Source organism: Aplidium turbinatum, chromosome 14, assembly GCF_918807975.1.
Source record: "Aplidium turbinatum chromosome 14, kaAplTurb1.1, whole genome shotgun sequence".
Taxonomy (NCBI): Eukaryota; Metazoa; Chordata; class Ascidiacea; order Aplousobranchia; family Polyclinidae; genus Aplidium; species Aplidium turbinatum.
In genome coordinates this window covers 18,828,923-18,854,523 of record NC_137485.1, presented here as the reverse complement: position 1 = coordinate 18,854,523, position 25,601 = coordinate 18,828,923, and the positions used below count along the sequence as shown (strand labels likewise).

Here is a 25,601-nt window from a genome sequence, read left to right as displayed (position 1 = left end):
GGAATTAGAAGGAAACCTGTTTGCTTCACTGCGTCACAATGATACTACTCAAATGTCATCACGCCCAAACGTCACTATGCTTGCGTCAAAGCGACCTTCTCCCTTTGTTAGGCGATTTCATGATACCCGGTCCTGCCTTTGGGGTTCAAAACTCCAGTTTAATTTGTCACAGTGTCATAACTACAAATCATCACAGCTGCAGTCGTCATTTTTTTGCATGCAATGTTTCAAAGACGTGGTGGCTGAGTGGATTTATAGAAATATTTTTGAATTTTAAAAAAGGTCTGAAATTACTGTAATTTGCTTGCTAAAATTCAGAAAAATAAAGACAGCTGTAAAGTATTAATGCACTATCAACCCCATCTCAAAAGATTTCCTGCCAAGGCTGAGTTTTATATTTCATTGCGCATTTAAAACGTTGCTAGATTGTTTAGTAAATTCGTTTTTAGTAGAAATTTTTTTGTGGTAGATAGACTGTCGGGTTCGATAAATTGTCATTAGTTAATTGTTTTATTAATTGTTTTAGGACTGTCTGAAACAAAAATATTTCGAGATAGTTTGTGTGATATACGTATACTTTTAAGTGCCAATAAAACTTCACCAGTGTTATGCTGCTAATTTGTGAAGCGCATTCACTTTTTACAGCAAACGCGTCAAGAAAAACGACGGTGAATTAGAAATGGTTGAAGGATGTCACGATTGGAATGGGATTCGCTTTCCTGGCGGGAAAGCCACCATCACTGTAGGAGAAGCTGCTCTGGCCATAGTAGAAGAAGCACGACTCATTGCAGGTTAGTGTGATTCTGTCGGTTTTGAAACCCATCGCTTTTTTAGATTGATCCAAAGTTGTAAGATGTTTGATCAATGCGAAGTGGTGCATTTTAAAAATTGAACGTTTCTACACCCTGTTGCGCGAGTTTGAAATGTTTTAACAAATTTCTGCATTATTTGCCCCTCAGTTTGTACAACTTTCAGTGCAATGTATTCTAAAAATCATTGTACCTACTGATTATATCTCCTGTACATTCCGGACTGCTTGAAATGCCATAATTGCTACGCTTGATTTGTCCAATATACAGTACATCATAAACAAAACGTCTGAAATGTATGAAGAATGGGCTATTTCCTGCCGATTGGTTTCTGCATGATTGAGGTGTTGTCTTGTTTTGAATAATCTCTTTGAAATTTTCAGTCATTACATAAACAAGCGTTATTTCTACATTAATTTATGTCAAAACACGTCATGTCAACGCAAATATAACTTTATTGCCTGGTCTTTAGATATCAAAGAACCACCGAAACAAAGTAAAGTGGATGACAGAATCATCTCTTGTGGTGATCGGACCTCTTCACATGATCTTTCGCCAGAAAAAAGTAATCCTGATTCCATCGCTGCATCAAAGGTTTCTCCGTTGAAGTCAAACAAGGATGCTGAAGAAGATATACTGTCTGTTAAGCCAAATACCCCCCAAGAAAATAGCTGTTTAACAACTGAAAGTAACGGATTTTCAACAAAAGACATATCTGACCATGAGAAGGTGGAAGAAATCAACTCTGAAGACGTATCGTTGTGTTGCAACCAGGATGCTGAGAGATACAAGACGCTCAATCCCAAAGAAGACTTAATAAATGCTTGCTCTTCCATTACAGAATCCCAGATGGCTGCCGTCTTAGAAGATGAGTTTTCCATCATATCCTCTCAGAAGGCAATTGCCTCCGAAAAAAAGCCTCGCCGTCAAAGACCGTCTGAACGAAGCTCCCTGTCCACCACAATCGATAGTTACACATCAGGCAATCGTTTGTCACTTGGCAACCCTGACATAGAGCCCAACAAAATATCATCCAGCACTCCGATATCTCGCCTACCTGAAAATACATCCGGTTCTTTTTCATTTAACCGAGCAAGTTTAAACAGCGCCAGCTCTCCTTCGTTGAAGAGGGGTCACGACAAGACGCGTTCTTCAAGCATCACAGGAAACGAAAGTTGGATGAATGAATTGTTCAGCAGCCGGAACAACTTCTCCGACGACATGTTTGATTCCGCAGCGTCTTGTAACAGTAAAAAAAAGACTTCGCTATCTGCAGCGTCTACCAACGTGTCCGTTGTGAATTGGAGCTCTGAATCCGCCTTTAATGGTCCAATAAATGATAAAGTGTGTGATGGTAGACCGCCATCACCACCGTTTTCCAAATACGGTAAATTTGGTAATTTTTCACTTGAATCCAATCGCTCCTCACCATTGCTCAAAAATAATGTTTCGAGATTATCTTCCTCCAGCTGTCGTTCTTCGGATTTGGATCAGAGTTTGCCTTTTTCCACTTTTGGAAAGTCCTCAGATAAACAGGTGTGTAGTTTGATCACTGCTTTTCTGTTTTGTTGGCTGGGCATTGGCACGTAGCTGTGCCATTGTGAAACGTGTCTTTTCGGAAAACAACTTTGTGTCTGAACTCACTGCCCTTGCGGAGGATTGTAGGCTCATTTTTCTATAAAATTGGTTCAGCTACAACTAGGATTACGACACAGTCTTCGTAATGTTGTATTGGCGTTGTGCATGAGACTCCATTAGTATCTGTAGATTTCGGCTTCAGCTAATGCTGGCATACTTTTTTTATTCAATTTGAATTTGAGCTAACTCTCGATCTGTGGTCAACGGTCAACAACAATCGTCTGCTTCAGTTTGTGATGATTTGAAAGTCGTTTGACAGCAATGCAATGAATCTTTAATGCAAATGTTACGGTATTTCCAAACGTTTTCATTTGAGAACCATTTCACAAACGTTATGTTCAGGAAGCTTTCAAAATGATCACAATAAATCCCGCCTCCGATGCACTGAGAAGGTTCCTCAAAGAATGGGCTAAGCAAAAGAAATTTTCTTTTTCGTTTTGTTTCAAACATCAACTTACAAAGGTACGTAGGTTTGCAGTGACAGGAGAAAAACAGATTAAAGCCATTTTCAACGAGACTATCCGCAACAAATTCTACAGTTTGTTTATTGTTCATGAACGATCCACGGTTAGAAGTAGGGAATACGTTCGACTACAGCTGTTAAGTCAACTGATGCTCTCCGATTTCTCTGTTTGTCATGTTAGATCGTTTGCTACAAAGATCTAAATTCGTCTGCAAATCTTCATTGAAGGAGAAACTAAATTAACTTTGAAGGTGCCGGCTAACTCCAACTTTTAAGAAATAACAAGTGATTTCACCACTTCTGTGGTTAAGAATTCAATTTTTATTCAATTTTTTATTTTTTGCTGCTTACGCAAACATGTACAGAACGGCAAATGTACAGAAAATATATACAAAATACATATAGAAAATATGTACAGAATTATAAAAATAGAAAATGTCTTACAATTGTTGCAGAAAATGTCTTACAATTGTTTTCTTCAGAGTGTAGTGCTCTTCAAATGAATCAAACTTAACATTTTATTTCGTTTTGCAGGCTAACGACATGCTTATTGATGATGCAAGACATTCCTCCGCGTCTAATCTTCCTCTGAATGGCGTTGCAGTATACTGGGGAAGAACGTCAGTATATTACATTTGCTTGAAGGTAACGTCTATGCCATCGAACTCTTGTTGTGTCTGTGGGTTAGTTAAAATCTAATTTTAGGTTTGCCTAATCCACGGCTTTCATTAATATCGTTTTTATGAGATAGTCCAGGCGTAGATTGTGCAATAACAGAAATTTCAATGGCAGACTCACACTGTGAATGATGCACTTTCATTTTAAAATGGAAATTTATTGATATTGTAATATGCGCTACACCAGCACGCTGATAGATAGAAAGAATAGATGGTCTAGCTCCCTGAAGAAGTCGAAACTTCGGAATAAAAGCAGATTGTCACTTTATACATCTTGTGATAGTTGAGCTTAATTTGCACCAGCAGAACGCATCATGATGTTTAGATAGAAGGAATCTTATGAAACTTATTAAGATGTAACCAAGGTCAGGTGAAGTCATATATAAAAGTACGACAAGTTACGAAGTGTTTCATTGATTGTAAAGCAACACTTAACTCATTATGGTAAATCAACGTATTACAAGCTTGTATCGCACTATTACGCATCAGCTGGATGGAAAGAAAAACAAATGAATTTGTTTCCCAACAAATAAACGATAAATGGAGTCTGATTAACAACATTAACCTCAGAAAATTGAGATATTTCGGACACATAGCAAGATAGAAGGAATCTTATGAAACTTATTAAGATGTAACCAAGGTCAGGTGAAGTCATATATAAAAGTACGACAAGTTACGAAGTGTTTCATTGATTGTAAAGCAACACTTAACTCATTATGGTAAATCAACGTATTACAAGCTTGTATCGCACTATTACGCATCAGCTGGATGGAAAGAAAAACAAATGAATTTGTTTCCCAACAAATAAACGATAAATGGAGTCTGATTAACAACATTAACCTCAGAAAATTGAGATATTTCGGACACATAACAAGAACTCGTTGGAAAATTCAATGTTGACTGGGATGGTGCAAGGCAAACGAACAAAAGAACGACAAAAAATGAAATATTTTGACAAAATCAAGCAAATTACTGGAATAAGAAAGCATGCCGGAAGCACTAATAAATACAAAAGACCGAACAAAATGGAGGCAGTTCATAAGGGAGATCACAGCTGATCAGTGATCAAACATGATCAATCTGTTGAAAAAGATAAGCTTGTAAATCAGCGTATCCCCACTCATAAGATCAGTCTCTAGCGGTTTGCACCTCTGGCATGTCTTAGTTACAAGTTTATTTTTACTTTTTCATTTCAGAACACAACTCCTCTTAAAGAATCCAACGTCGCATCCTCCAGGAAGAGATCCCAGGAAGTGACTTGTGAGAAGCTAGTGAAGGATTTTTTCAAGGAAATGGACGACAGCTTTATTGTCACATCGTTTCATTTGAAACGCCAGATCAAATTTCTTCTGCAATATTTTTCTATTTACATAAATGCGAACTCTTGGCAGGTGAGACCTAGCTTAGACTTTTTGCTTGAATGCGATTGTATGATTGGTTTCGCGTCATACGCACCTATATACAGCAAACTAGAGGAATCTATGTGCGGTTCGGAGTAATGGATAATTTTTTTTTATCTCGGTTATACTTTTCTTTTACAAACATGTTCTAAACGCGGCGATTGGTGCAGTAGTGATCAGTTATTAATGATCTTAATGTGATTTTCACAAAGTGACAGCAATTGAACATTTGGTTCATTTCAATTTGTTTACTACATCAGAGGTTTGAACGAAACCATGCTGGAAAATAGCTTTTTAAGTAAGAACAAATAACGTCTTTAAGGAAATTGTCAGCGCCGCTGTTTTTGTTACTCTTTTATAATTGTTCCAAACCTGCTAACTGTAGGATTCGAGCTTAGCCATGTGGATGCTGGATCCATCAGAGGTCAAATGCACCAATGACATTATGGAGTCTGTGAAGACATATTCTCCTGAGATATTTTCATCTTTGAAAGGTAGAATTTATCAAACGCATGAATTTAGTAATGCTACGACGGATGTCATGAAATGCGTCTCTAGATTTTAGCATTTCTAGAGCATTCTGCTTGAAATGCGTTTTCGTAAACAGTAATACAGACTGGATATAGCAAATTTGGCACATTTCGCTCACTTTTACCAGACACACATTGAATCGATTTTATTTTGGAAAGGAAGGTTTACATTAAAAAGCGCAAATTTAAAAAAATCCAAATGCCACTTTATTATTATGATTTCTTTTATTGGCCCGCTTCAATTTGAAACCTGAATGCTCCAGTTTTTTTATATTGTGCATCAGTGTTTAATAAGCTATGCTGAATTGTTAAGGGCGTTACAGTCGTGATGAACCCTTATTTTTGCGACATTGTCCGACATGTCCGTCCAATTTGAACCTCTTCAGGCAGATATGTTTTTTTAAGCAAAGTAGAACTCCAGTGTATCCCCGATTTGTCAACTCGTCGAGTTGCGGTGTAAAGTTTTTAAACACTTTGTCTTTGATTTTTTCCTTGATTTTGAAAGATCGCAAAAACGTTCTCTGCCTTCGTCCTAAACTAACTGCACATTGTCACAAATACCCACGAAAAACTATTAAAAAGAGATATAAAGATTATACAAGTGTTTTGCTGACTCTGTTAAGAAAATAGCTGCATCTTTATTTGTCAACTTAACGAGTTTATTTTTGACTTATGGCAAATAATCTTGAAGTTTATGTTATTGGAAAATCGATGCTTTTGTTTTCTAGATTTTCAGACGAGCATGACACGTGATCATCTACGTAATAACTCCGTCAACAGTGTGCAGTCATGCGTGGAAGCCATTGCATCTCTTTATTTGATGAGGCATCTGGAAGAGAAGCTTCGTGAAATGAAAATGTGGCGACATTTTTGTCGCTTTGAAATGCCACACCTTATCAGGTGATATAAATCGATTTGTTGTAAGTCAATTGGCTTGCTTCTTCATATGCCACAACAGATCTTGTATGTTTAAACAATATCATCTAAAAACATATGTAACAAGCTCAAACACAAAAGTCGCAACAGTGACTGGTCACAGCACAATAACAACCTAAGTCAGTGGAGCAGTTAATATCACACTAGGTAGAGGCTGATGTAGCTCAGCCATTGTGCAATGTGCAGTGCTACAATATTCATATGAATGTAACCTAAACATTTTTTGAAAAGATTGCAACGATTATTTTTGACAGATAACCGTATCGGCGAACCGATCGTCTAGTCACCATTATTATTATTGCACCGATTCACTTATCGCAAGCGAATTAAAACTATCTTCCTTATACTTCCGACTTTTCCTCATCAGCTGATTCTTTTACAGCTTGGCTGTCTTGGAATCAAATGGTGTCGCAATTGACATGGAGCTCCTGAACAAGGAGAAAGCTCGTTTGTACAAACTGTGTGAGAAGCTGCAGCAGGCTGCTTGGGATAGTGTTGGTAGAAAGTTTAACTTGTCCAGCTGTAAGGAACTTGGCAAGGTGGGGTGTGGTGGAGCTTGATAAGGAAATGTTTATTTTAGGACCATAGAATAACCTGCGTGAAAAGATAACCCCGACAGTCTCACAGGTTTGTTTAACTGATGACCCACCAGTTTTTACCCCACCACTGATTCAGTGACGAGAACTGACATTGAATCTTTGCCTGCGTTGAAACGTTGCAGCAAGTTGCTATTGTTTTGGTTGGTTGGTTTTGGATCTTTATCCTCGGACTGACAAAGCCTTGATTGGTTATTCCTGGTAGTTTCGCTTACTTGTAGACTGTAGAGGCTCTTGACACAGGGCCGGTTACCGAGGTTGGCAGAGTGAAGTTTTTTATGGTTGAAGTGTTGTTGCCGGGGAATTATTCCATTCACTAGGTGCCGCTGAATGGAGAGCAGTCCTGAAATGCGTTGCTCAAGCGCACACCCCGAGAGTCGAACCAGCGCCGCATGATCTTGAGCCGGGCGCGTAACCACTGAGCTAACGGCGCGGTTTTATATACGACATTCCACTTCGTGGAGGTCTGCTATTATACGTGCTGTTCAACGTTGAAATTTGAACCATCGTCGCCTGGTTTTGATATTTTGGACCAAGTGGCTACCAGTCGGAATTAATATTACTGCAGTTCACATGCATTGTTTAATTGGACTCACAGCTATCGTGAAAGCTACTCCTACCTGGTTAGCGAAACGCAAGTGCATTCTATACATTTGGTTGGTTTTGAATCTTTATCCTCGGACTGACAAAGCCTCGATAGGTTATTCCTGGTACCGTAGTTTCGCATATTTGTGGAGACTTTTGGCGCAGGGCCGGTTACCGAGATTGACAGAGTAAAGTCTTGTTGCCGGGGAATTATTCCATCCATTAGATGCCGCTGAATGGAGAGCAGTCTTTAACGTGCGTTGCTCAAGCGCACACCCCGAGAGTCCAACTAGCGCCGCTTGATCTTGAAGCTTCTTCGTTCCAGAAGTCACGCGCTAACTAACTGAGCTATCGGGGCGACATTGAAATTGTCTAGTCTTGTGGTGATAACAAAGTTGACATCGTATTTTGCAGATGCACTTGTTGAAGTTACTTTTTTACGAAAATGTTGGTCTTCTTTTTTTCATCAACTAGATCCTGTTCTGCGAACTAGGACTGAAGATTGAGCATTCTCCAAAAAGAGTTTCATCATTGAAATACAACGGCCTCGTTTCATCCAGGAAGATCAACAGGAACTGGAGCACAAAGAAGGAAATTTTGGAGGATCTTGCCCAACAGCCTAATTCTCATCCTCTAGCAAAAATCATCATGGATTGGAGATCAGCCAACTACTTATTAAAAATGGTAGCTCTCTTTCATGCAAAGTAAAAATGTTACTCTATCTGTTGTCAATTACTGTGCCAGTGTGCCTACAACTTATTTTGTTGTATGAATGTCAATTTTTTTTAAATGTTTTATTTTTTCATTACAAAACACTGTTTTCTTGATTCAAGTAACATTTTTCAGATCGTGCTTCCCATTTCTACGTCATCGCGATTGTCGTCACACGAGTTGTCATGGCGATATCATCCGATGACATCATACACAGCGACGGGAAGAGTGAGTTTCAATCTTCAGTCTATCACAAAACCAACCACCATATCAACGCCAGAGGTTTGCATCAGCTTTGTTCACTTCATGTCACTTCCTCAGACATCAAAGTCCGTCATTTTTATATTGATTTAACGTTTGCAGACTGTAAAGTTGGCGGATTTTGCTGTCTGGGGCGTTGCTTTTCCAGCTTTCTTTTAGTGCTTTTCAACTGTATGGGTGAAAATGTGACAAGGTCAAGCGACTTTAGTTCGAATGTAGACCGTTCGATCAAGCATCGCTCCTTTTCCATTTTTTTGCATGTCATGAGCTCATAGACGGAATGCTTCAATTTTGGGTCAAATCTGTAAACCTTGTTACCTTGGTGACCTGAACAATGCCATTGGTTCAAGGTTTCTGCAACAAAATGTAAAAAATTTGAGGTTTTTTACATGCGACACTTTTCTCACCTCAAGAAGTTATTATTCTCCACTCGCACTCAACCTTAAAGTTTGCCGTTATCAGTGCACCATCAATCGTCCGCCCCAATAGCTCAGTGGTTACGCGCCTGGCTCAAGATTACGCGGCGCTGGTTCGACTCTCGGGATGTGCGTTTGAGCAATGCGTTTCAGTACTGCTCTCTATTCAGCGGCACCCAGTGAATGGAATAATTTCCCGGCAACAACACTTCAACAATCGTAAACTTCACTCGTCAATCTCGGTAACCGGCCCTGCGTCAAGAGCCTCTAAAAGTATCCGAAACTACCAGGAATAACCTATCAAGGCTTTGTCAGTCTGAGGATAAAGATTCAAAACCAACCAACCAGTCAATTATATGCATTCAAAATGATCACGACACAGAGAGTGATCAAACCTTCTGTTAGTAACCAAAATTTTACAGCGATGTGCTTTTGCTTCATATCCAGGCAGGCAGCGATGTTGACGATCTAGAGCAATTTTTATTCTCGCTACGAAACGTCATCACTACGTCAAAGAAAGGTGAAAAAAATTTTCTTGAGCATGTGCCACGTCGCCATTGCTTAGTCGAAACAAAATTTTGCATAAACGTTCTTTGTTCCGCACGTTGTTTGATAATCTAGTTCAGTTGCTGACAAACTTTTTAAGCATATTTGATTTCTAAATGTCAAACAATAATAATTCGTGTTTTGCCATGCTAGACAGGTAGTCACTACCTGGTCTAGCTCCCTGAAGAAGTCAGTCGTGTCTGATTGACGAAACGTCGGAATAAAAGCAGATTGTCACTTTATACATCGTGTGATAATAATCATTCGCTATCTCCGCTTGCAGCAGATTGCGCATCAACATGGGTTACTTGACAGGGTTCCATGTGATTTTATGAGCCGTACTGCTTCCATGCTGGCTCAAGGCAGATTGGAAGAGGGTGATATGTCACCAGGTTATTACCCGATTTATCCTCACTGCGTTATGCAAGAAAGAACACAATCGGTACCCTTTTTAAAGTCTTTGGTATGACCCCACCTGGAATGCAACCCAGGGCTACCACCACCAGAGCCGAAGACGGTAACCACTGAGCCACGGGTGCTGGTTTAGTGATACATCGTGTGATAGTTTAGCTTAGTTTGCACCAGTAGAACGCATCATGTTATTCAATTCGTCAGCATATGGATAGTCTCGATAAAAAGAAAATAACCATAAAGTACCGTTACTCTCTAAAACGAGTGCTGTAACATAAAGCGAACCGCGTGAATCACTCGTGGATTACAGCGGTGCACTATTGTTCTAGTTGTCAAATTCTCTACAGACTCCGTTCTTCTCACGGCTGACTATTCCCAAATCGAACTTCGGCTCATAGCTCACCTATCAGGAGATGACGTCTTGCTGGGGTTCCTGAACAACGACGGTGACGTGTTTCGTACGATGGCTGCAGAGATGTACGGAAAGAATGACAAGCCCGAGAGAGTGACCGCCGAGGAAAGATCTCGCATGAAAGAGATATTTTATGGCACGTCCATATTGTAGAGATATTTTATAAAGTACCGTAAATCATTGTTTGGTTGCGCGAAGTACGGTTATAACATACCGAGCTAAGAAAATTGGCTCTTTAGTCTTTGTACATCGATTCAACGTCTCCAGATGTTGACTCAATGCAAAGCAGGTTGATTTTGCTTGTTAAGATTGATTCATTTGCAATTGAGTTCTGTTTCGTTAGATGGATTATGTTTGTTTTCTTGCCATGAATACTGCAGTAAACCTTTTATAATTTTTCCCTTTGTACTGTCACAGCTTTATTATACGGCATGGGTACGAAGAGGTTATCGAAGCGATTGCAAATGAGCGAAGAAGAAACAGATACTTTCGTCAATAATTTGATGAAGAGTTATCCAAAGCTCCAGATATATTTAAGAAAAATTGTGGAGTCTTGCAAAGAACGGGTAAGACGACAACCTGAAAGTGTAACCGAATTAAACTTTGGTGTTTCTTGGGTCTTACCGTTGCTTTCATGGTTCGACACTTGAAGCTCGTTGTATTCAGGCAAACATGTTATTTTTCATTTACAGTACTTGGCTAAAATACCGCAGTTTTTTGCGTACTGATAAAAATTACCCAATCCTGTAAAAGTGTTTCTGCTGAATTGGTGTTTTGATACCAGGATTGTTGTGGGATTTTAATGAAAAAGTTGTAAAATTGAGTGCCCAGTCACACAAATAAGCGTTCCATTTCGCTGAAGCTTTCTATCAGCGACAAAAACGTCAAGACAGCGTTATTTCACGTTGTTTATAAACCATCATTGTACTCTCTAGGGCTACATCGTCACTGTATGCGGGCGACGTCGGTATCTCCCGGACATAGCCAGCAGAAACAAAGCAACTCGCAGCCAAGCTGAACGACAAGCTGTCAATTCCACCGTCCAAGGCTCAGCTGCTGATCTTATCAAAGCGGCCACTTGCTACATTGAGAAAGAAATCAAAGCAAGACACTGGGATTTTGTGAGGTGTATTTCTAAAAGGTCAGTGGCATTGAACTGTTAACGCGCCACAGACTACTTTATAATCCAGTAACATGATTTTTTGTGTGTGAGTGCAGTGTTGTATGTAGCCAAGAAAGTTGCAGTGTTGCCATCGTGACTGATCCAACCCAACATGTCTTCGATAAGCCAGCACGGAAACTATAAAAGCAAATGTTCTTTGAGTATTGTTTTCAAAATATGTCTTTGGATTTTTTGTATACTTTATCGAGTATTTTTGCAGATAGGCCACTGTGTTTGTAGCATCGTTGAGAAGTCCATTAAAGAAGTTGCACCTGTCACGTTGATCTTCACCATATAAAATATTTTTGTTACAGTGACAATGAAGTAGCTTCGAACGCCTGTTACCTCGTTCATCAAATTCACGACGAGCTCATGTATGAAGTCAGTGATCATCTTCTCAATGAACTTGCTGTCATTGTTCGTGATTGCATGGTCAATGCTCTGCCTTTAACAGTGCGATTGAAAGTGAACCTTAAAACGGGACAAAGTTGGGGCAGTCTTAAAGAATACCTCATTTGCTGACCCAACCTTACCCTGTGTCCGTTTAAATAGGCTTTGTACAAGTTACATTCTTTCTAGCTGCCAGTATAAGATTAAGTGATGGGCACTGCGCGCCACTCATTATAGCAATAAACGTCGACTCGAGTCATGAAGGATACTGACTGTCAGTAGGTGTAAATAGCCTTTTGCCTCTCACCAAATGCTTTTGTTATATCAACTCATAAAAGCTGCAATTGTCCAAATACAACTCAGTTTATATATTTGTTTTAAAACCTATTGTTGCGTCAGCTCTGTCCCACACAACAAATCTATCGTTTTTTACATGGATTCAACGTCTGCAGACGTTGAATTAATGTGAAAAACGACTGGTTTGCTGTCTCGGGTGTGAGTTTAACGATTCGTTTTCAATTATCTTTGACATGTGTATCCAACGTGTTTAACTGTTTATAATGACGTATACTGTGATAAACTTATAAATATCGTTGATATACGGCAACAAAGTACTGTAATTGACCTGAATAACATTGTTCAAACCACAACGAATCCAACAAAACAAAAATTCAAAATTTTCGCCGTAGCACTGTGCCCCTCGTATGAAAATAACCTCCTTAGTTTGACATAACCCAGCATCTTTTAAATTTTTCCTGTTGTTGTGATGCGCCGAAAGCATAAATTGGTGGCGTTATTGCTTGAACGATGTTGTTCAACCTAATTACGTTGCTGTCATTTATCTGTTTTATGCTTCAACACAGTGGTTCTCAACCTTTTTGTCTTGGCGGCCCCACATTCATGCCCTCGAAGCCGTCGCAGACCCCTAAAAGATCATCTGAATTCTAGTATATCTTCTATCTAATGTATATCGCGTCTCCTACTGTAAACAAATGTTTCATCAGTTTCGAAGCGACACAGTTAAAACAATTTGGTTATTTTAATTTTTGAAAATTAATGAATTCTTGCGACCTTTACAAAGAATTTCTCCCTTTTTTCATTTGTAATCTATATTTCGTTGTAATCACAGCCAATGCAAAACTGTGAGTGCCAATAGAATGCTGACTACCGTTGGCATAATTTCTGAATTAAGCAAATCTGCTGTCTCAAAAAAATTTAGTTGAGCAATTGAAAATATAGGCTATAATTACGCCCTTTGAAACTATTACATATCCTTATAACAAAATCTAAGTATTTTAAATGAATTTTGAACCTTTGAAATTTTAAACAACGTACCAGGGTGTCACGACGCACAGACTGAGACTCACTGTAGGCCTAATACACAAATAAAATGTACGGTAACCAGTTTTTAAATGTCGTAATTTATCAATCATGCTGCAAATTCGGAAACTTTCACGGACCTTCGGTTGAGAACAGCTGCTTTAGAATTGCTTCTCACAAATACTGCACGATTGAACAGCGGATTGCGGCATCATCCGCGATATTGAATAAATTCAAATTAGCCATGAAAGAGTTCGAATGGTTGTGCTTGCAGCTGTATTGTGTATGACAATAAATTGGTCGACATTTGAAGTTTTATTTCACCCAACGCAGAGTTAGATGATGGATCGAGACAAGATGTTTTGCGTTTGAAAATGAAAATAACCAATTTTAACGCGACCCGGTTAGGCATGCAAATATTCATTGTTCAGTTTAGAAGATAATAAGCAATTAGCTTGGAGAAACGACTTGGCTTATAATAATTATCTGGTAAAAGCTACTTCTTATTACTAAGGTCCACTTAGTCACTGTCTAAAAGACTTTTTTCGTCACTAAATGAATATTCCGTTAGTTTCGGTGTTCAGCGTTTTGTAAACAACCTGATCACTTCAAATGGCATCATCAAATATATATCCAGCGTTTGATTGTTTGTGGAGTCTTTATTCTTTGACTAAAAAGCCTTTTGGATCCTTGTGAACCACAAAGCTGGCTTCTAACAAGACTTGTATGTCATTGGATGAACTTTCGAAATACCGTACCGCGAAAAGAGATAAATTAATTCCACAGCATGATTACTTCAAGCTACGTAAACGGTGGAGCTAAAAGAAGCAACATGGCTTTTTTTAACTAAGCCCTTTCGGTTATAAACCAGTTAAACTATTACAAAAACATTTGCTACAACTCTCAAACACATAATGATTGAACACGTTCACTGATATGCAGTTGAAAACATACTGTATTTGTTGACCAAGCTGTTGCAATAATAACACAAGCCAACACACTTTTTGTGTCAGCATAGTAAAGGCCATTCTAGGGTGTATTTTGGGTGCTGAATTCAATAGTCACATCAGATTTTTTGTATCACATCAGGATTTTATGATATCTGAATACTGTTTTGGTAAAATCGACTCCTGGTCTATGTTGGTAGACTATGGCGTTTCATGGAATTTGAACCCTTTTTTGTCAACAAGGTCTGTGATAAAGTCTAAATTCATCACGATAAAGTCTAAAGTCTACACAAGAGATACAAACATAATATTAATGAAAACATTGAGGTATTTCAAGACCTGTTTTATTTTTTTTATTTTATTGATGTCTGGTAACTTGAACCCAATTCTACAAAGTTTATCTGCTAACACTAAACGTTCAACGTCCTTTTTTTTACAAGGGTACATTGCTATTTTTTCATGTTAAGAAGTAGGTTTGGTGGCTGTGCAAATCCCCAATGCATATTTTAAACCTTTTGTATTTGCCATCTTTTCCTTTTGTTGGTGCTACAGTTGTGTGTTTGTAATGTCATTCGCTATATGTTTGCGCCAGCAAAGAAAAATGAAATTGAAGAAATTAAATAGAATAGACACATAAAAATACGTTCAATTCTCCAGAAAAAAGAAATTCACATGCACATTTGGGAAACGTTATTCTGGGACAATCTTTCGCTTGCATGATTTTTGTGAATGTTGTGAGTGGATTTAGGATTTTCATTGATCTATCGTCTTAGGTTTCCACACAAGCTTTACATGCAATATGTGGAGCCCATGATTTGTCCTGATCACCCAGGCGAATTTTAAAGTACGGTTTGCAAGATATGCTTGTTTCACAAAACTTGTTATGGTTTGCCTTTGGTGAGGAATAGTATAACTGCCACATATGTAACAAAAACATCAGGGTGATTTTCGCACTTTCTCCTTGGAGATACCATCCTGCTACTTATTCACACCACAAACAGAATTAACACCTTGCTAATATGAAAAAATCAGAATACATGAAAATTCAAATAAGAATGAGTTATAGACAAGTTTCACATAAGCTTAAATCTCCACGTTCAGCGAAAAAGATAAAACCGATGTTATATATCAAAAAGTGGAGTGGTACTAAACATTCAGGCGAAAGTGATTGTGACCTTGCCTGTTAGGGCTGGTTTATGGACAGTTCTCAGAAGGTACATAAGTTGGATGATCTACCGTAGACAAATGGTCCACTAGCCGGATGGTCTAGATGACTTTTTTGACCAGTGGACCATCTAGCTATGAGGCCTTCTGACTAGTGTACCTTCTGAAGATAGGTCGGTCACTCCAATGGTCATGGTGTCATCATACATCTCCAAATGTTACAAAATATAATCATTTCTATGATTATGACAAATTTTCAAACACTATTGGCTCATAAGGTTTTATAAAACGTTAACAGTAACAGAAAATTCCGCCAAAAGCCAATATTATAAGAAAAAATACCATGCAAAAATCTCAAAAACCTGATGTGATGCGTAAAATCTGATGTGATTTTTGAAATCAGCAGCCTCAATATACCCCAAATCACATTGCAGACACAATTTTTTTTATCTTTTTTGTTGGCCTGTGTAATTCAAAGTATACCGTCTTTCATTCGAGATCTAACGTTATACAAATTCGCTGTCATACGAAAGGCGGAGAACTTTAAAATAGTCTATATAAATTTTCACTAAAAACGAACGACTTTCGCAATGAGAAATATAAAGAACTAAGAAAAATTCGAAGTAAAAAAAGAAAATCACTAATCAGCTGAAATATCAAGCGAGCGAGTTGACAGTACAGTGAACACTTCGAGGAAGGGAGAGTTTAAGTCTAAACATTCTGCAACACACCACGTCATCTCTGTCTAATCTGCAGTGGAACAAACAAAAGACAAATAACATCACCTTTACACTACACAACCATTACAAAGGGTGTAAGCTACCTTCACTTATCCGGTGACTACCATAGTTTTTTTTACAAATAGTTCGAAAAGAATGAAAATGTCATTATATCAGTTGTAACAAATGCGTGTTGTCGTTGACTTGATATAGCCTAATCCAACATTTTCTACAATGACAACAAGTAAAAACCACGAAGCAACAGCGAGTGAGATGGCCCTGGTTGCAGAGGTAACTATCACATGTAAAACAGTATAATAGCATGATTACGATGTATAAACTTTAAATTACAATTTACGGTGAAAACAATAAAAGATCTGATTGAACCTCTTATGAAGAATGTAAAGTGCTCAACTGCTCGTACTTATTCACACCCAACAGTGTTGGATACATATTACAGTAGAACTCGGTTAATCCGGATCTTCGCCTAATCCGGATGAAACTGGAATTACAAATGAGTCAGGCTTGATAGAACCGTCATCGGTTAATCCGGATCTTCGCCTAATCCAGATGGAATCGCCGGTCAAATCGAATCCGGATTAACCGAGTTCTACTGCATACACAACTTTAAACGACAGAACATGGCAACAAAGTTTAATAATGTAATACGCAATTACGCATGTTAGTTAAGTGCTAGAGAAAATGAAGCAAATCACGATTTCAATAAGTCAAGTTGTTGTCTTGGGCACTGGGCAGACAACTACGTTGGCAAGAATAGCGATAGACAGTAGACACCGTACGGCGTACATCGGGTGTTAGCATGAACTCGTCAGTACCGCTTGATTCTGGCACGAAACTCCCGGCCACAACTTATATCAATCGACTGCATTCTTACCATTGGCAGTAGCACAAAAACAAGTAACCGACCTCTATAGTTCAATCTAATTGGCTAGATGGTTGCAAGAAGAACTCCTATTTCTAAAAGGAATTTGATCATAGTCCTTCTTGAACTATGCCCCACATGAGAAAACTAAAGGGCCGATATCATTTTAGAGTTTCACGAAATTTCCATGTTATTGAAAGCAGAAAAATATTTTTCAATTTGGCAGAGGTATCAAATACTGTATCAGACACAGATTTTGGTGGGGTAACTTCAAAAACATTTATCAGAATATAAATGTCTTCTTTTTGGTAAAATTGAAAGATAACTGCTGAAAAAGTCCCCACACTAAGGTTTTAATGCAAATGATATTGCACAGAATCAAGATTTTTTGCTAAAACAAGAGAAAAAATTTGCATGTCAACTTCTCTAACCACAATCTGGTTTACTAAAGTTTCCAGCCACAATTTTACATAACAGATCTCTCCTACAATCTCCAACACATGTTGGAGACGGAGTGACACCTTTGTAGAAATATCTATAATATTTTTGAAACAAATTTTCCTTGCCATGTTGGAGCCAACTCTGGTATAATTTATTCCAGCTCTCTTTCGACATTGATGGCAAGTTAAAGGCCTGCTTTGCAGAGTATTCCAATTCCCATTTCGGAACTTCCTGAGGTTGATTTGCATTTGATAAATTGAGAATATAATTGTGATGATCTAAAATCTCCCATGTGCTGGCATTCATGTCATATATTCGAAAGCCAGGGTTGAGGTTGGGAAAAGTAGTTAAGCTTGGTGAAATATAAGCGACAGCAATTGGCGTTTTCATTGATCTGTCTTCATATATAATTTCTAGCTGATCTTTGTGGGTGTGTCCGAAGAATTGTCCAGTTATGGTTTTCTGAAATCGATTAATAATAGCAAAATAATTATTACGCCAAACATCAAGACAGTCACTGCTATAAGATGGGGGAATGTGGCCAATTATATGCACTATTTCGCCATTTTTCTCTGCTTCTGCTAGCATATTGACAAGCCACTCCAACTCACCATTGGGATCAATTGGGTTTGCCAACATCCAAAAGTTCTGATCATTGCAATAATTCATATTTAAAGATATCAAGCGTAAGCCCGGCTGTACTAACAATGAGTAGAAACCTGATTCTTTGACAGTTTTCAAAGCTTCTTTAGTCAGCCAAGGTCCCCATGCCTTTGCTAAAGCATCATAGAGCCAATTAATACTATTGTAGCCTTGAACATAGTTGGGTGGAAAGCTATTTACAGGAAAGCTTTCATGATTGCCAAGTGCAGGGTAGATAGGGGTGTCTGGAAAATACTTTAACAACAATGCAGTGATGTTTGAAAGTAAGTTAACTTGAGTTTCTCTTGTCTGGAGCCATATGTCATGTGCCGGTAAATCACCTGTCCACAAAACATAGTCAAACTTTTCTTTTGAAACAGTCGAAAGAAAATTCTCCACAGTCCAGTAAGGGATATCACAATATCCTGCCACACCCCATTTTCCAGCATGTTTTTCTGAAGCAGAAGCTGGATTTCTACAACACACTGGCTCGGAACAGTCAACTTGTGACCCTGGTGTATAAAACATGTCCACATGGATATCTGACACTTGTAAAACTTTTAATGTTTTAAATGCAGTTTTACGTCTGGGTTTTGGAATGTTAGGAAGAGGTTTTGGGAGAGAAATAACCCACTTATCTTCATTCCAAGGTAAATCATCAGATCGACATTTTGTTGGAAAAATCAATCCACAAACCATTTCCCCAGTTGCATTAACATTTTCTAGAGTATATTCAGTTTCATTTATCATTGAATTAATCACCGCAGTACATATGCTGGGTTGCTCTATGTGAAACAATTGACAAAATTTTATGGCAAACTGAAAAAAATTTTCGTCTTTTCTGTCAGGTGTTTTAAAAGTCCACAATACAAGATCCATCACCTCGTTACAAAGATGACAAACAAGTGGTTCTCCAAATTCGTCAAGTGTTGTTTTTGATGTATGAATATCCACAAAATGAACCTTCACTATTTCATCAACTTTATACTGCAAATATTTACTGTCCAATAGATTTTCTTTACTAAAACTCAAATTATTTCCAGGTATTTTAACAGGAATACACCAGACATTCAAAACAATGTAAAAAGAAAAGTATAATATGATTGTCTTCATCTTTGAACAATCCAATTCGTGCTTAGCATTAACATAAAAATACCTGAAGATTATATATGTACATTTTTACTGCTAGTTATAAGTGAACAGCTAATTAATTGATCTCTTTCTAGTCTTTTACCAGTATAAAGTACGATAATATTTATATTCATACAAACTGAACACAGATATATGCAACTTCAGCATTGAAAATTGTCTCAATGAAAACCATATAGCCTATGCCCTATATAATACATCAGTATTATAACTGGTTTTTCTGCACTACAGTCTACCATGTTTCATCGATTGTTTCACTTAAATCTCTGTGTGCACTACTGCACTATTTGAAGATTTATCAAAAAAATAATGTGAAAAGTTCTCAACTTCACATTAAAATGTAATAAACATGAAGATGTTAAACTTGATCACATTACTCGGCTTCATATGCCTATGGTTCAACAAGACAAACTCTCTACCGAAGCTCTATTCACATTAAAACTTTGCAAAGAATTAATCTTGGCACTTTTTGTATATTATAATTGTGTATTCTATGTAGCCGTTGTGAGTTAGACCAGCGGTTCTCAACCTGTAGTCCACGGACCACTAGTGGTCCGCGGGCATTTGACTGGTGGTCCGCGAGCAAAGACTCAAATCGTTGTTTTTTAACCCTTTGCATAAAAATTGTTAATTTTATCAAGGATCATCCACTGAATTGTCATCTCTTTGCTTCATTGCGTTCGAATAAGGATCTTGATCATGAACAGCTACTGATGCATACTCAAGTTTGCTGGTTACACTGGTCAACAAAATGAGAAAAAAATTTTTTGGCAAGATATCTAAGAGTGTTTTCTGGGGTTTTCAAGGTTGCTGATTACGAATATGACATTGGTTTTGCCAGATTGACTCTAGTTTAGAAGATACCTATACCCCTAGATTAGCCCAAATTAGTGTATTTACCCCCTAAACATCTCACTAAGAAGGACGTAAATCTTATCAATTTTGTTTGATATAACATAATAATTAGTAACGAAAGCTAATTTACCAAGATGAAAGAGAAGTATGATGCCATCAAACCAAGACATTCTACCAAGATGAAAGAGGAGTATGATGCCAGCAAACTTGTCCTTGAAAAGCTTGACTACAATACCCATAAGTGGCTCATCTGTGTTGACATAAAAATGATCAATTTTCTAATTGGTCAACAAAGTGGATATACCAAGTATCCTTGCTTCCTGTGTTTGTGGGACAGCAAGGCGAGAACCCAGCGCAAGAAAAACTGGCCAGAACGCACCAGCCTTCAAGTTGGGACAGCCAATGTAATCAATGAACCTTTAGTTCCCAGGGATAGAATTGTATTTCCTCCTCTGCACATCAAATTAGGGTTAATGAAGCAGTTCGTCAAAGCATTAAACAAGGAGGGGAATTGCTTCAAGTACATTTGCAGTCAATTTCCAGGACTCTCCGATGAAAAACTTAAAGCTGGTGTGTTTGATGGACCTCAGATTCGAAAGTTGATGAAAGATTCGGATTTCACCAGTCACATAAACAGCAATGAACTCACTTCATGGAACTCTTTCAAGGATGTAGTACAAAACTTCTTGGGGAATCACAAAGCACCTAATTACAGCGAATTAGTTTGGAAGATATCTGCATTTGGAAAACTTTGAGCTAACATGAACATTAAAGTTCACTTCCTATTCAGCCACCTTGACAGATTTCCTGACAATCTTGGTGATTATAGTGAGGAGCAGGGGGAAAGGTTCCACCAAGACATCAAGAAAATGGAAGAAAGATATCAGGGCAGATGGAATGAGGGCAGACTATTGCTGGAACCTGTTGAGAAACTGTCGAAAAGTTTCTCATAAGCAAAAATCTTACAAGAGACATTTTTTCGGCGCAAACTAATTAATAGTTTTAATCTTATTATATTTCATACCATTGTTTTCAATTTACAATGAAAAAGATAATGTGGTTCCTTTTATCTAAATTTTATGATACAATGTTGATTGACTGATTTAATGCAACATTTTTTAGTGTTTTATGTACTTACACTAGTGTATATGATTGTGTAATTTCTTTCTCAATTCTCATTTTCCAATTCTTATTTTGACCAATTTGACCACTTTTCATTTTGACCACTTTTCCAATTCTCATTTTGACCAATTTAATGTGCTCAGAATTGACGATATTATTAAATTAGAGACTGCAAAATTTATGTACAAATATGTGCACAAAATGCTGCGCCGGGCCTTGGCTGGCTGCTTTATTTTTGTAAACGAAATTCACCATCATAAAACCCGTCAGAACCAAAAGAATGATTTATATTTGCCTTCTACAACATCAAACTCTGGTAAGAAGATGCTATGTTTTAATGAAGTGAAACTATGGAATCAAGTACCAAAAGAAATAAAAGAAAAGGCTTTTAATGTTTTTAAATTTAAATGTTTATTAAAGAATTTGTACAATGATCACTCCTGAAACGTATCATCCGCTTATTTCTCTACACAGTTTTTTTTTTTATGTTGCCCTGTGTTATTCCATTGTTATTGTATTATGTAAAGTGCTGGTATTGTGCTATATATTATATATGTGTTAATGTTCTTAATTTTGGGTCTTTTGTTTAAATGTTTGGGTGGCAGCTGACTTTGGTGACCTTTTGGTCTTTCGCTGCCATCCTTGTTGTGCGAATTATTTGTGTTTATTGTGTTTTTGCTTTTTGTGTCTTTCTTTTTCACCAACAAAACAAAAAATAAACTGAACTGAACTGTAATTTGTGTATATGACATCGGTAGCATCAAGTTTTGAAGTATGACAAATCTAATATCCCTAAAAATTGTTGTTGTATTTAAACTTAAAACTGTCTTTATTGTTCACAATTGACCATTAAATTGCATTTCTAAAGACTAAAATATCTAGTATGATTAAACTGTTTTTTTGATCTAGCGCATAAGGCTCAAATATGGGATTTTGGGGTCAGTATTCTTCAAGTGATCGAGAGCAGTTAACCATACCCTGGAATTTCAAATTAAAACTTTGCAGTTACATAGATCTCAGCATTCTGAGTAGAGCTCGACCGATATCACTTTTTCAGGCCGATACCGATATTTAGGAAATTTTTAGGCCAATACCGATATATATCGGCCAATATATATCAATTACGAAAAATTTGTTACCAACAAGGTTATTAAGCAACAAACCAGTCCAAGAAAGTTTATGCATTGGTTGCTGTCATAGGCGCCGAGTTTTCAAAATAGCTGGGCGGGCGAACACATACTGTCACGTCACGTCGTGATCACCAATTAGAGATGTAAATGCAAAAAAAACGAACAGTTTTTTTTAAAAAAAAACGTGTTTTTTTTCAAAAAAAACACTCGTTTTTTGGGTTTTTTTCATATTTTTCTGAAAAAGTTGCAATTTTTTTGCAATTTACAGCTTAGTTTCATTATAGTGCTCTTGAAAAACATTAAATTACCGTAAACCGGGGTGGCTTTGGCCCAATTTTACTATTATTTTTCATGTTTTCTGTTATATCCTGATTTTCTAGTGACCTGGGGTTTATTTTATATCATTATATTGTAGACAGAGCTCTTGTGTTATCATAACCCAAAAAAGAATTCTCAAATTATTGCAATTTAATGTTGTTTTTTTTTTAAACAAAACATGGGTCAAAGTCACCCCGTGGTTGGGGTGACATTGGCCCATGTCTTCTTTTGCCTTCCTATCCTACCCAAATTTAATCTTGAACATTGTAACAAAGTCAGGAGGGTGTCTTTGGCCCAAAGGTGTGTTTAAAAAAAAGGGAATATACAGTATGTCACAATACATTGACAATTAGGCATACAGATACATTTATTTTTCTCATGGATATTCAGGTAGGGTGATTACATGTTTTTAAAGTTATGAAATTATGAATGAAGTACTATTTAGCCTAATCTGATTATGATTTGATCAGAAGCATGTATGTACAATATTGGACACATGGATTGGATAGGTATACACTGATATAATATTGTTGTTCAGTTCATCATACTTCGTCCAAGCTTATACATTTGTGGTAATGTTGTTGAAAATGTAAAGCACCATTTTTATACACTATTATACAATTTGGCATTTATCTGAGATATAAAGATTTGTGGAAACAAAAAAAGTATATACATCCCATCACAACACCCCAATAACCCATTTTAAATGAAAAGATATAATTAAAAAATTATGTTTGCCATACTTTGGCAGAGAAGTTTGAGAATGTTTTTTCATCAAAAGTTTGACATTCTTTATCCTGCCTAATATAATATCATAACAAGTTTCCTATATTTGTTGTATTCATAGTACTGTTTCCTGAAATTGAAAATACAGATTGTTATCTTTCATTTGACACCAAAACTGAGTATAAAAATGAACATGTTAGAAAATTATATCATTTCTAATGATTTTATAAATTTTGGGCCAAAGTCACCCTCAAGGGCCAAAGCCACCCCGGTTTATGGTACTAAAAATAGTTTTATTGGTGTGCTGAAATTCCTAAGTGTTTGGCAGCATATGTTCTTGCATAGTCCTATGAGGACCTATGTTGTTTCGCTTTCTTCTTCATTCTCTGGCATGTTTGTGGCAGTAGACCTGACAAACATTGAATTAATGAAATTTGATACATGACATAATGTAGATGAGTTAATTTCTTTTTCCTTTTATGGAAGTTAGCCTATGATGTTAGTATACTGTGGTACTGGTTATTCTTGTACACACTCAATGGGTTGACGAAATTTTGACAAAACAAGGTGGCAGTATTCAGTACACACATTTACCTTGTTTGTGGACGTGGTAATTTACTAATGCAAGCTATTGCCAATAGCTTGTTTAAACATGTTTTGTAACTGATAGCTTGCCAACGATGTATATGCTTTATAAATGTTGAAACAGAAGTATTCTTTTCATGTGTTGTAAGATCTTGGATTGGACACTTCGTCATTGATGCTTCTTGCAGATTATTTGGGACATATAATGCAAGAGACCTTATCACTGATATTTTTAGCTATCAAAAGTTAGTGCATTTGTCAGAAAAGGTTTAGGTTAATGTTCCTTTCAAATGCCCACCACCCATGTTGACTATTGCTAGTAACTACCATTCTACCAACCTTGAATGAAGAAATTTTTCCTTTAAAGTGGAGTTTTTCAGCACTGCTCAGTGTTCACATAGTGAATAAATGCTTTATAATGCTTTTCCTGACAAGAATAAAGTTTTACCCATATTCCCACAATGCAGGATAAAGATACAAAACAAGCATCAAAGATGAAAACTTATTTTATTGAGCCATTCCGTGTCAATTCACACAGTCAAGAAAATCAACCTCTTCGATTTTTCTTAAATTTTACATACCTTTTCGCTATCCTATATGATGAACACCTGCAAAATTTGAGTGAAATTTATTGAGAAACACGAGAGTTATGAAGCATTTAGTTTGGGGGGGTCTGCCGAGGGGGCACATTTTTTTTTATTTTTGGCCATGTTTGAGGCCTTATTACTGCTAAATTAAATTAGGTAAGAACCCAAATTTTTTACATGTGATAGTACTTCTGCCAAATATTAAAAAAACAACATTGTTCACATTGTCACTCTAAAAGGTTAAAGGTTATAGACATCCAAAGTTGGCCGTTTCCAGCTCTCGGCTAAAATTTTCCAAAATTTGAAAACCTTGCCAAGACCCTATTTTTAATTGGTTTTGGCTGAAATTTAGTAGAAATGTTGTTTACAGGATTCTCTATGAACTGAGAAAATTTCAGTACAAAATATTAAAGGGGTTTTGAGGTATTTAATGTGAAACATGGGTCGAAATGAAAAAAAGCAAAAAGTGGGGTCCTTTTAATACCCCGGTTACCCATGACCCCAGTGAAAATTTGCACTGAATTTTTTTTTACATATTCACTAAGATATGACAAGTCTACCATGCAAAATTGATCCATGGTTCTCAATGTTTTCTTATAGAAAGTATTCGTCAAAGTTTGGACAAAAACGCTAAAAATTAGAAATGAAAAATTCAAGGGGAGTAGGGGTGATCATTATTTTATTTTGCTATTGGCTATATAAAGTGTTCTAGATGACAGTAGCAATATTATGTGCTTGACAAATAAAAATGTAGACCTATGAATAATTTTTGCAAGACGTTTTATGCATAAAGTTTAAGACATTATTATCTTTATATGTGTTTTGGTTACACTGTCCGATATCGTTTTGTTCGATCTTTTGGTATTAAATTTTCTTTAATTGCATAAAGAAGAAGAAGTATATAACATCAGAATGCCAAGTTAATGCAAGCCGAAATTTTGTTCACAAATTCACTAAGACGTGACAAGTCTACCATGCAAAATTGATCCATGGTTTTCAGTGTTTTCTTACAGAAAGTATGCGTCAAAGTTTGGAGAAAAACGTTAAAAATTACAAACGAAAAATTCAAA

The 25,601-nt window shown here is 37.0% G+C and overlaps 2 protein-coding genes and 1 pseudogene across 2 annotated transcripts in view; 2 read left to right on the top strand and 1 right to left on the bottom strand.

The window, feature by feature from the left end:
- LOC145783124 (DNA polymerase theta-like) overlaps nt 1–13,923 on the top strand; it is a 36,014-nt gene extending 22,091 nt beyond the window's left edge. The window contains exons 19-33 of the mRNA XM_082594905.1: nt 646–791; nt 1,282–2,345; nt 2,790–2,909; nt 3,445–3,555; nt 4,784–4,978; nt 5,373–5,481; nt 6,246–6,417; nt 6,836–6,992; nt 8,109–8,318; nt 8,481–8,627; nt 9,470–9,542; nt 10,327–10,527; nt 10,809–10,957; nt 11,327–11,532; nt 11,868–13,923. Of these exons, the coding sequence (XP_082451031.1) occupies nt 646–791; nt 1,282–2,345; nt 2,790–2,909; nt 3,445–3,555; nt 4,784–4,978; nt 5,373–5,481; nt 6,246–6,417; nt 6,836–6,992; nt 8,109–8,318; nt 8,481–8,627; nt 9,470–9,542; nt 10,327–10,527; nt 10,809–10,957; nt 11,327–11,532; nt 11,868–12,075 (3,268 nt within the window). The 3' untranslated portion in view covers nt 12,076–13,923. The remainder of the gene's footprint in view (nt 1–645; nt 792–1,281; nt 2,346–2,789; nt 2,910–3,444; nt 3,556–4,783; nt 4,979–5,372; nt 5,482–6,245; nt 6,418–6,835; nt 6,993–8,108; nt 8,319–8,480; nt 8,628–9,469; nt 9,543–10,326; nt 10,528–10,808; nt 10,958–11,326; nt 11,533–11,867) is intronic.
- A 277-nt stretch (nt 13,924–14,200) lies between these two features.
- Nucleotides 14,201–19,023, bottom strand: LOC145783296 (sphingomyelin phosphodiesterase-like). The gene has a single exon (XM_082595133.1). It carries the CDS (start codon nt 18,936–18,938, stop codon nt 17,403–17,405), a length of 1,536 nt encoding a protein of 511 aa, XP_082451259.1. The 5' UTR covers nt 18,939–19,023; the 3' UTR covers nt 14,201–17,402.
- A 1,306-nt stretch (nt 19,024–20,329) lies between these two features.
- Nucleotides 20,330–21,056, top strand: LOC145782958 (uncharacterized; annotated as a pseudogene).
- The last annotated feature ends 4,545 nt before the right edge of the window (nt 21,057–25,601 follow it).

What these genes read in the sequence shown, in the direction of transcription:
- LOC145783296 (XM_082595133.1), bottom strand. Translation starts at nt 18,938, where the DNA reads ATGGATCTTGTATTGTGGACTTTTAAAACACCTGACAGAAAAGACGAA.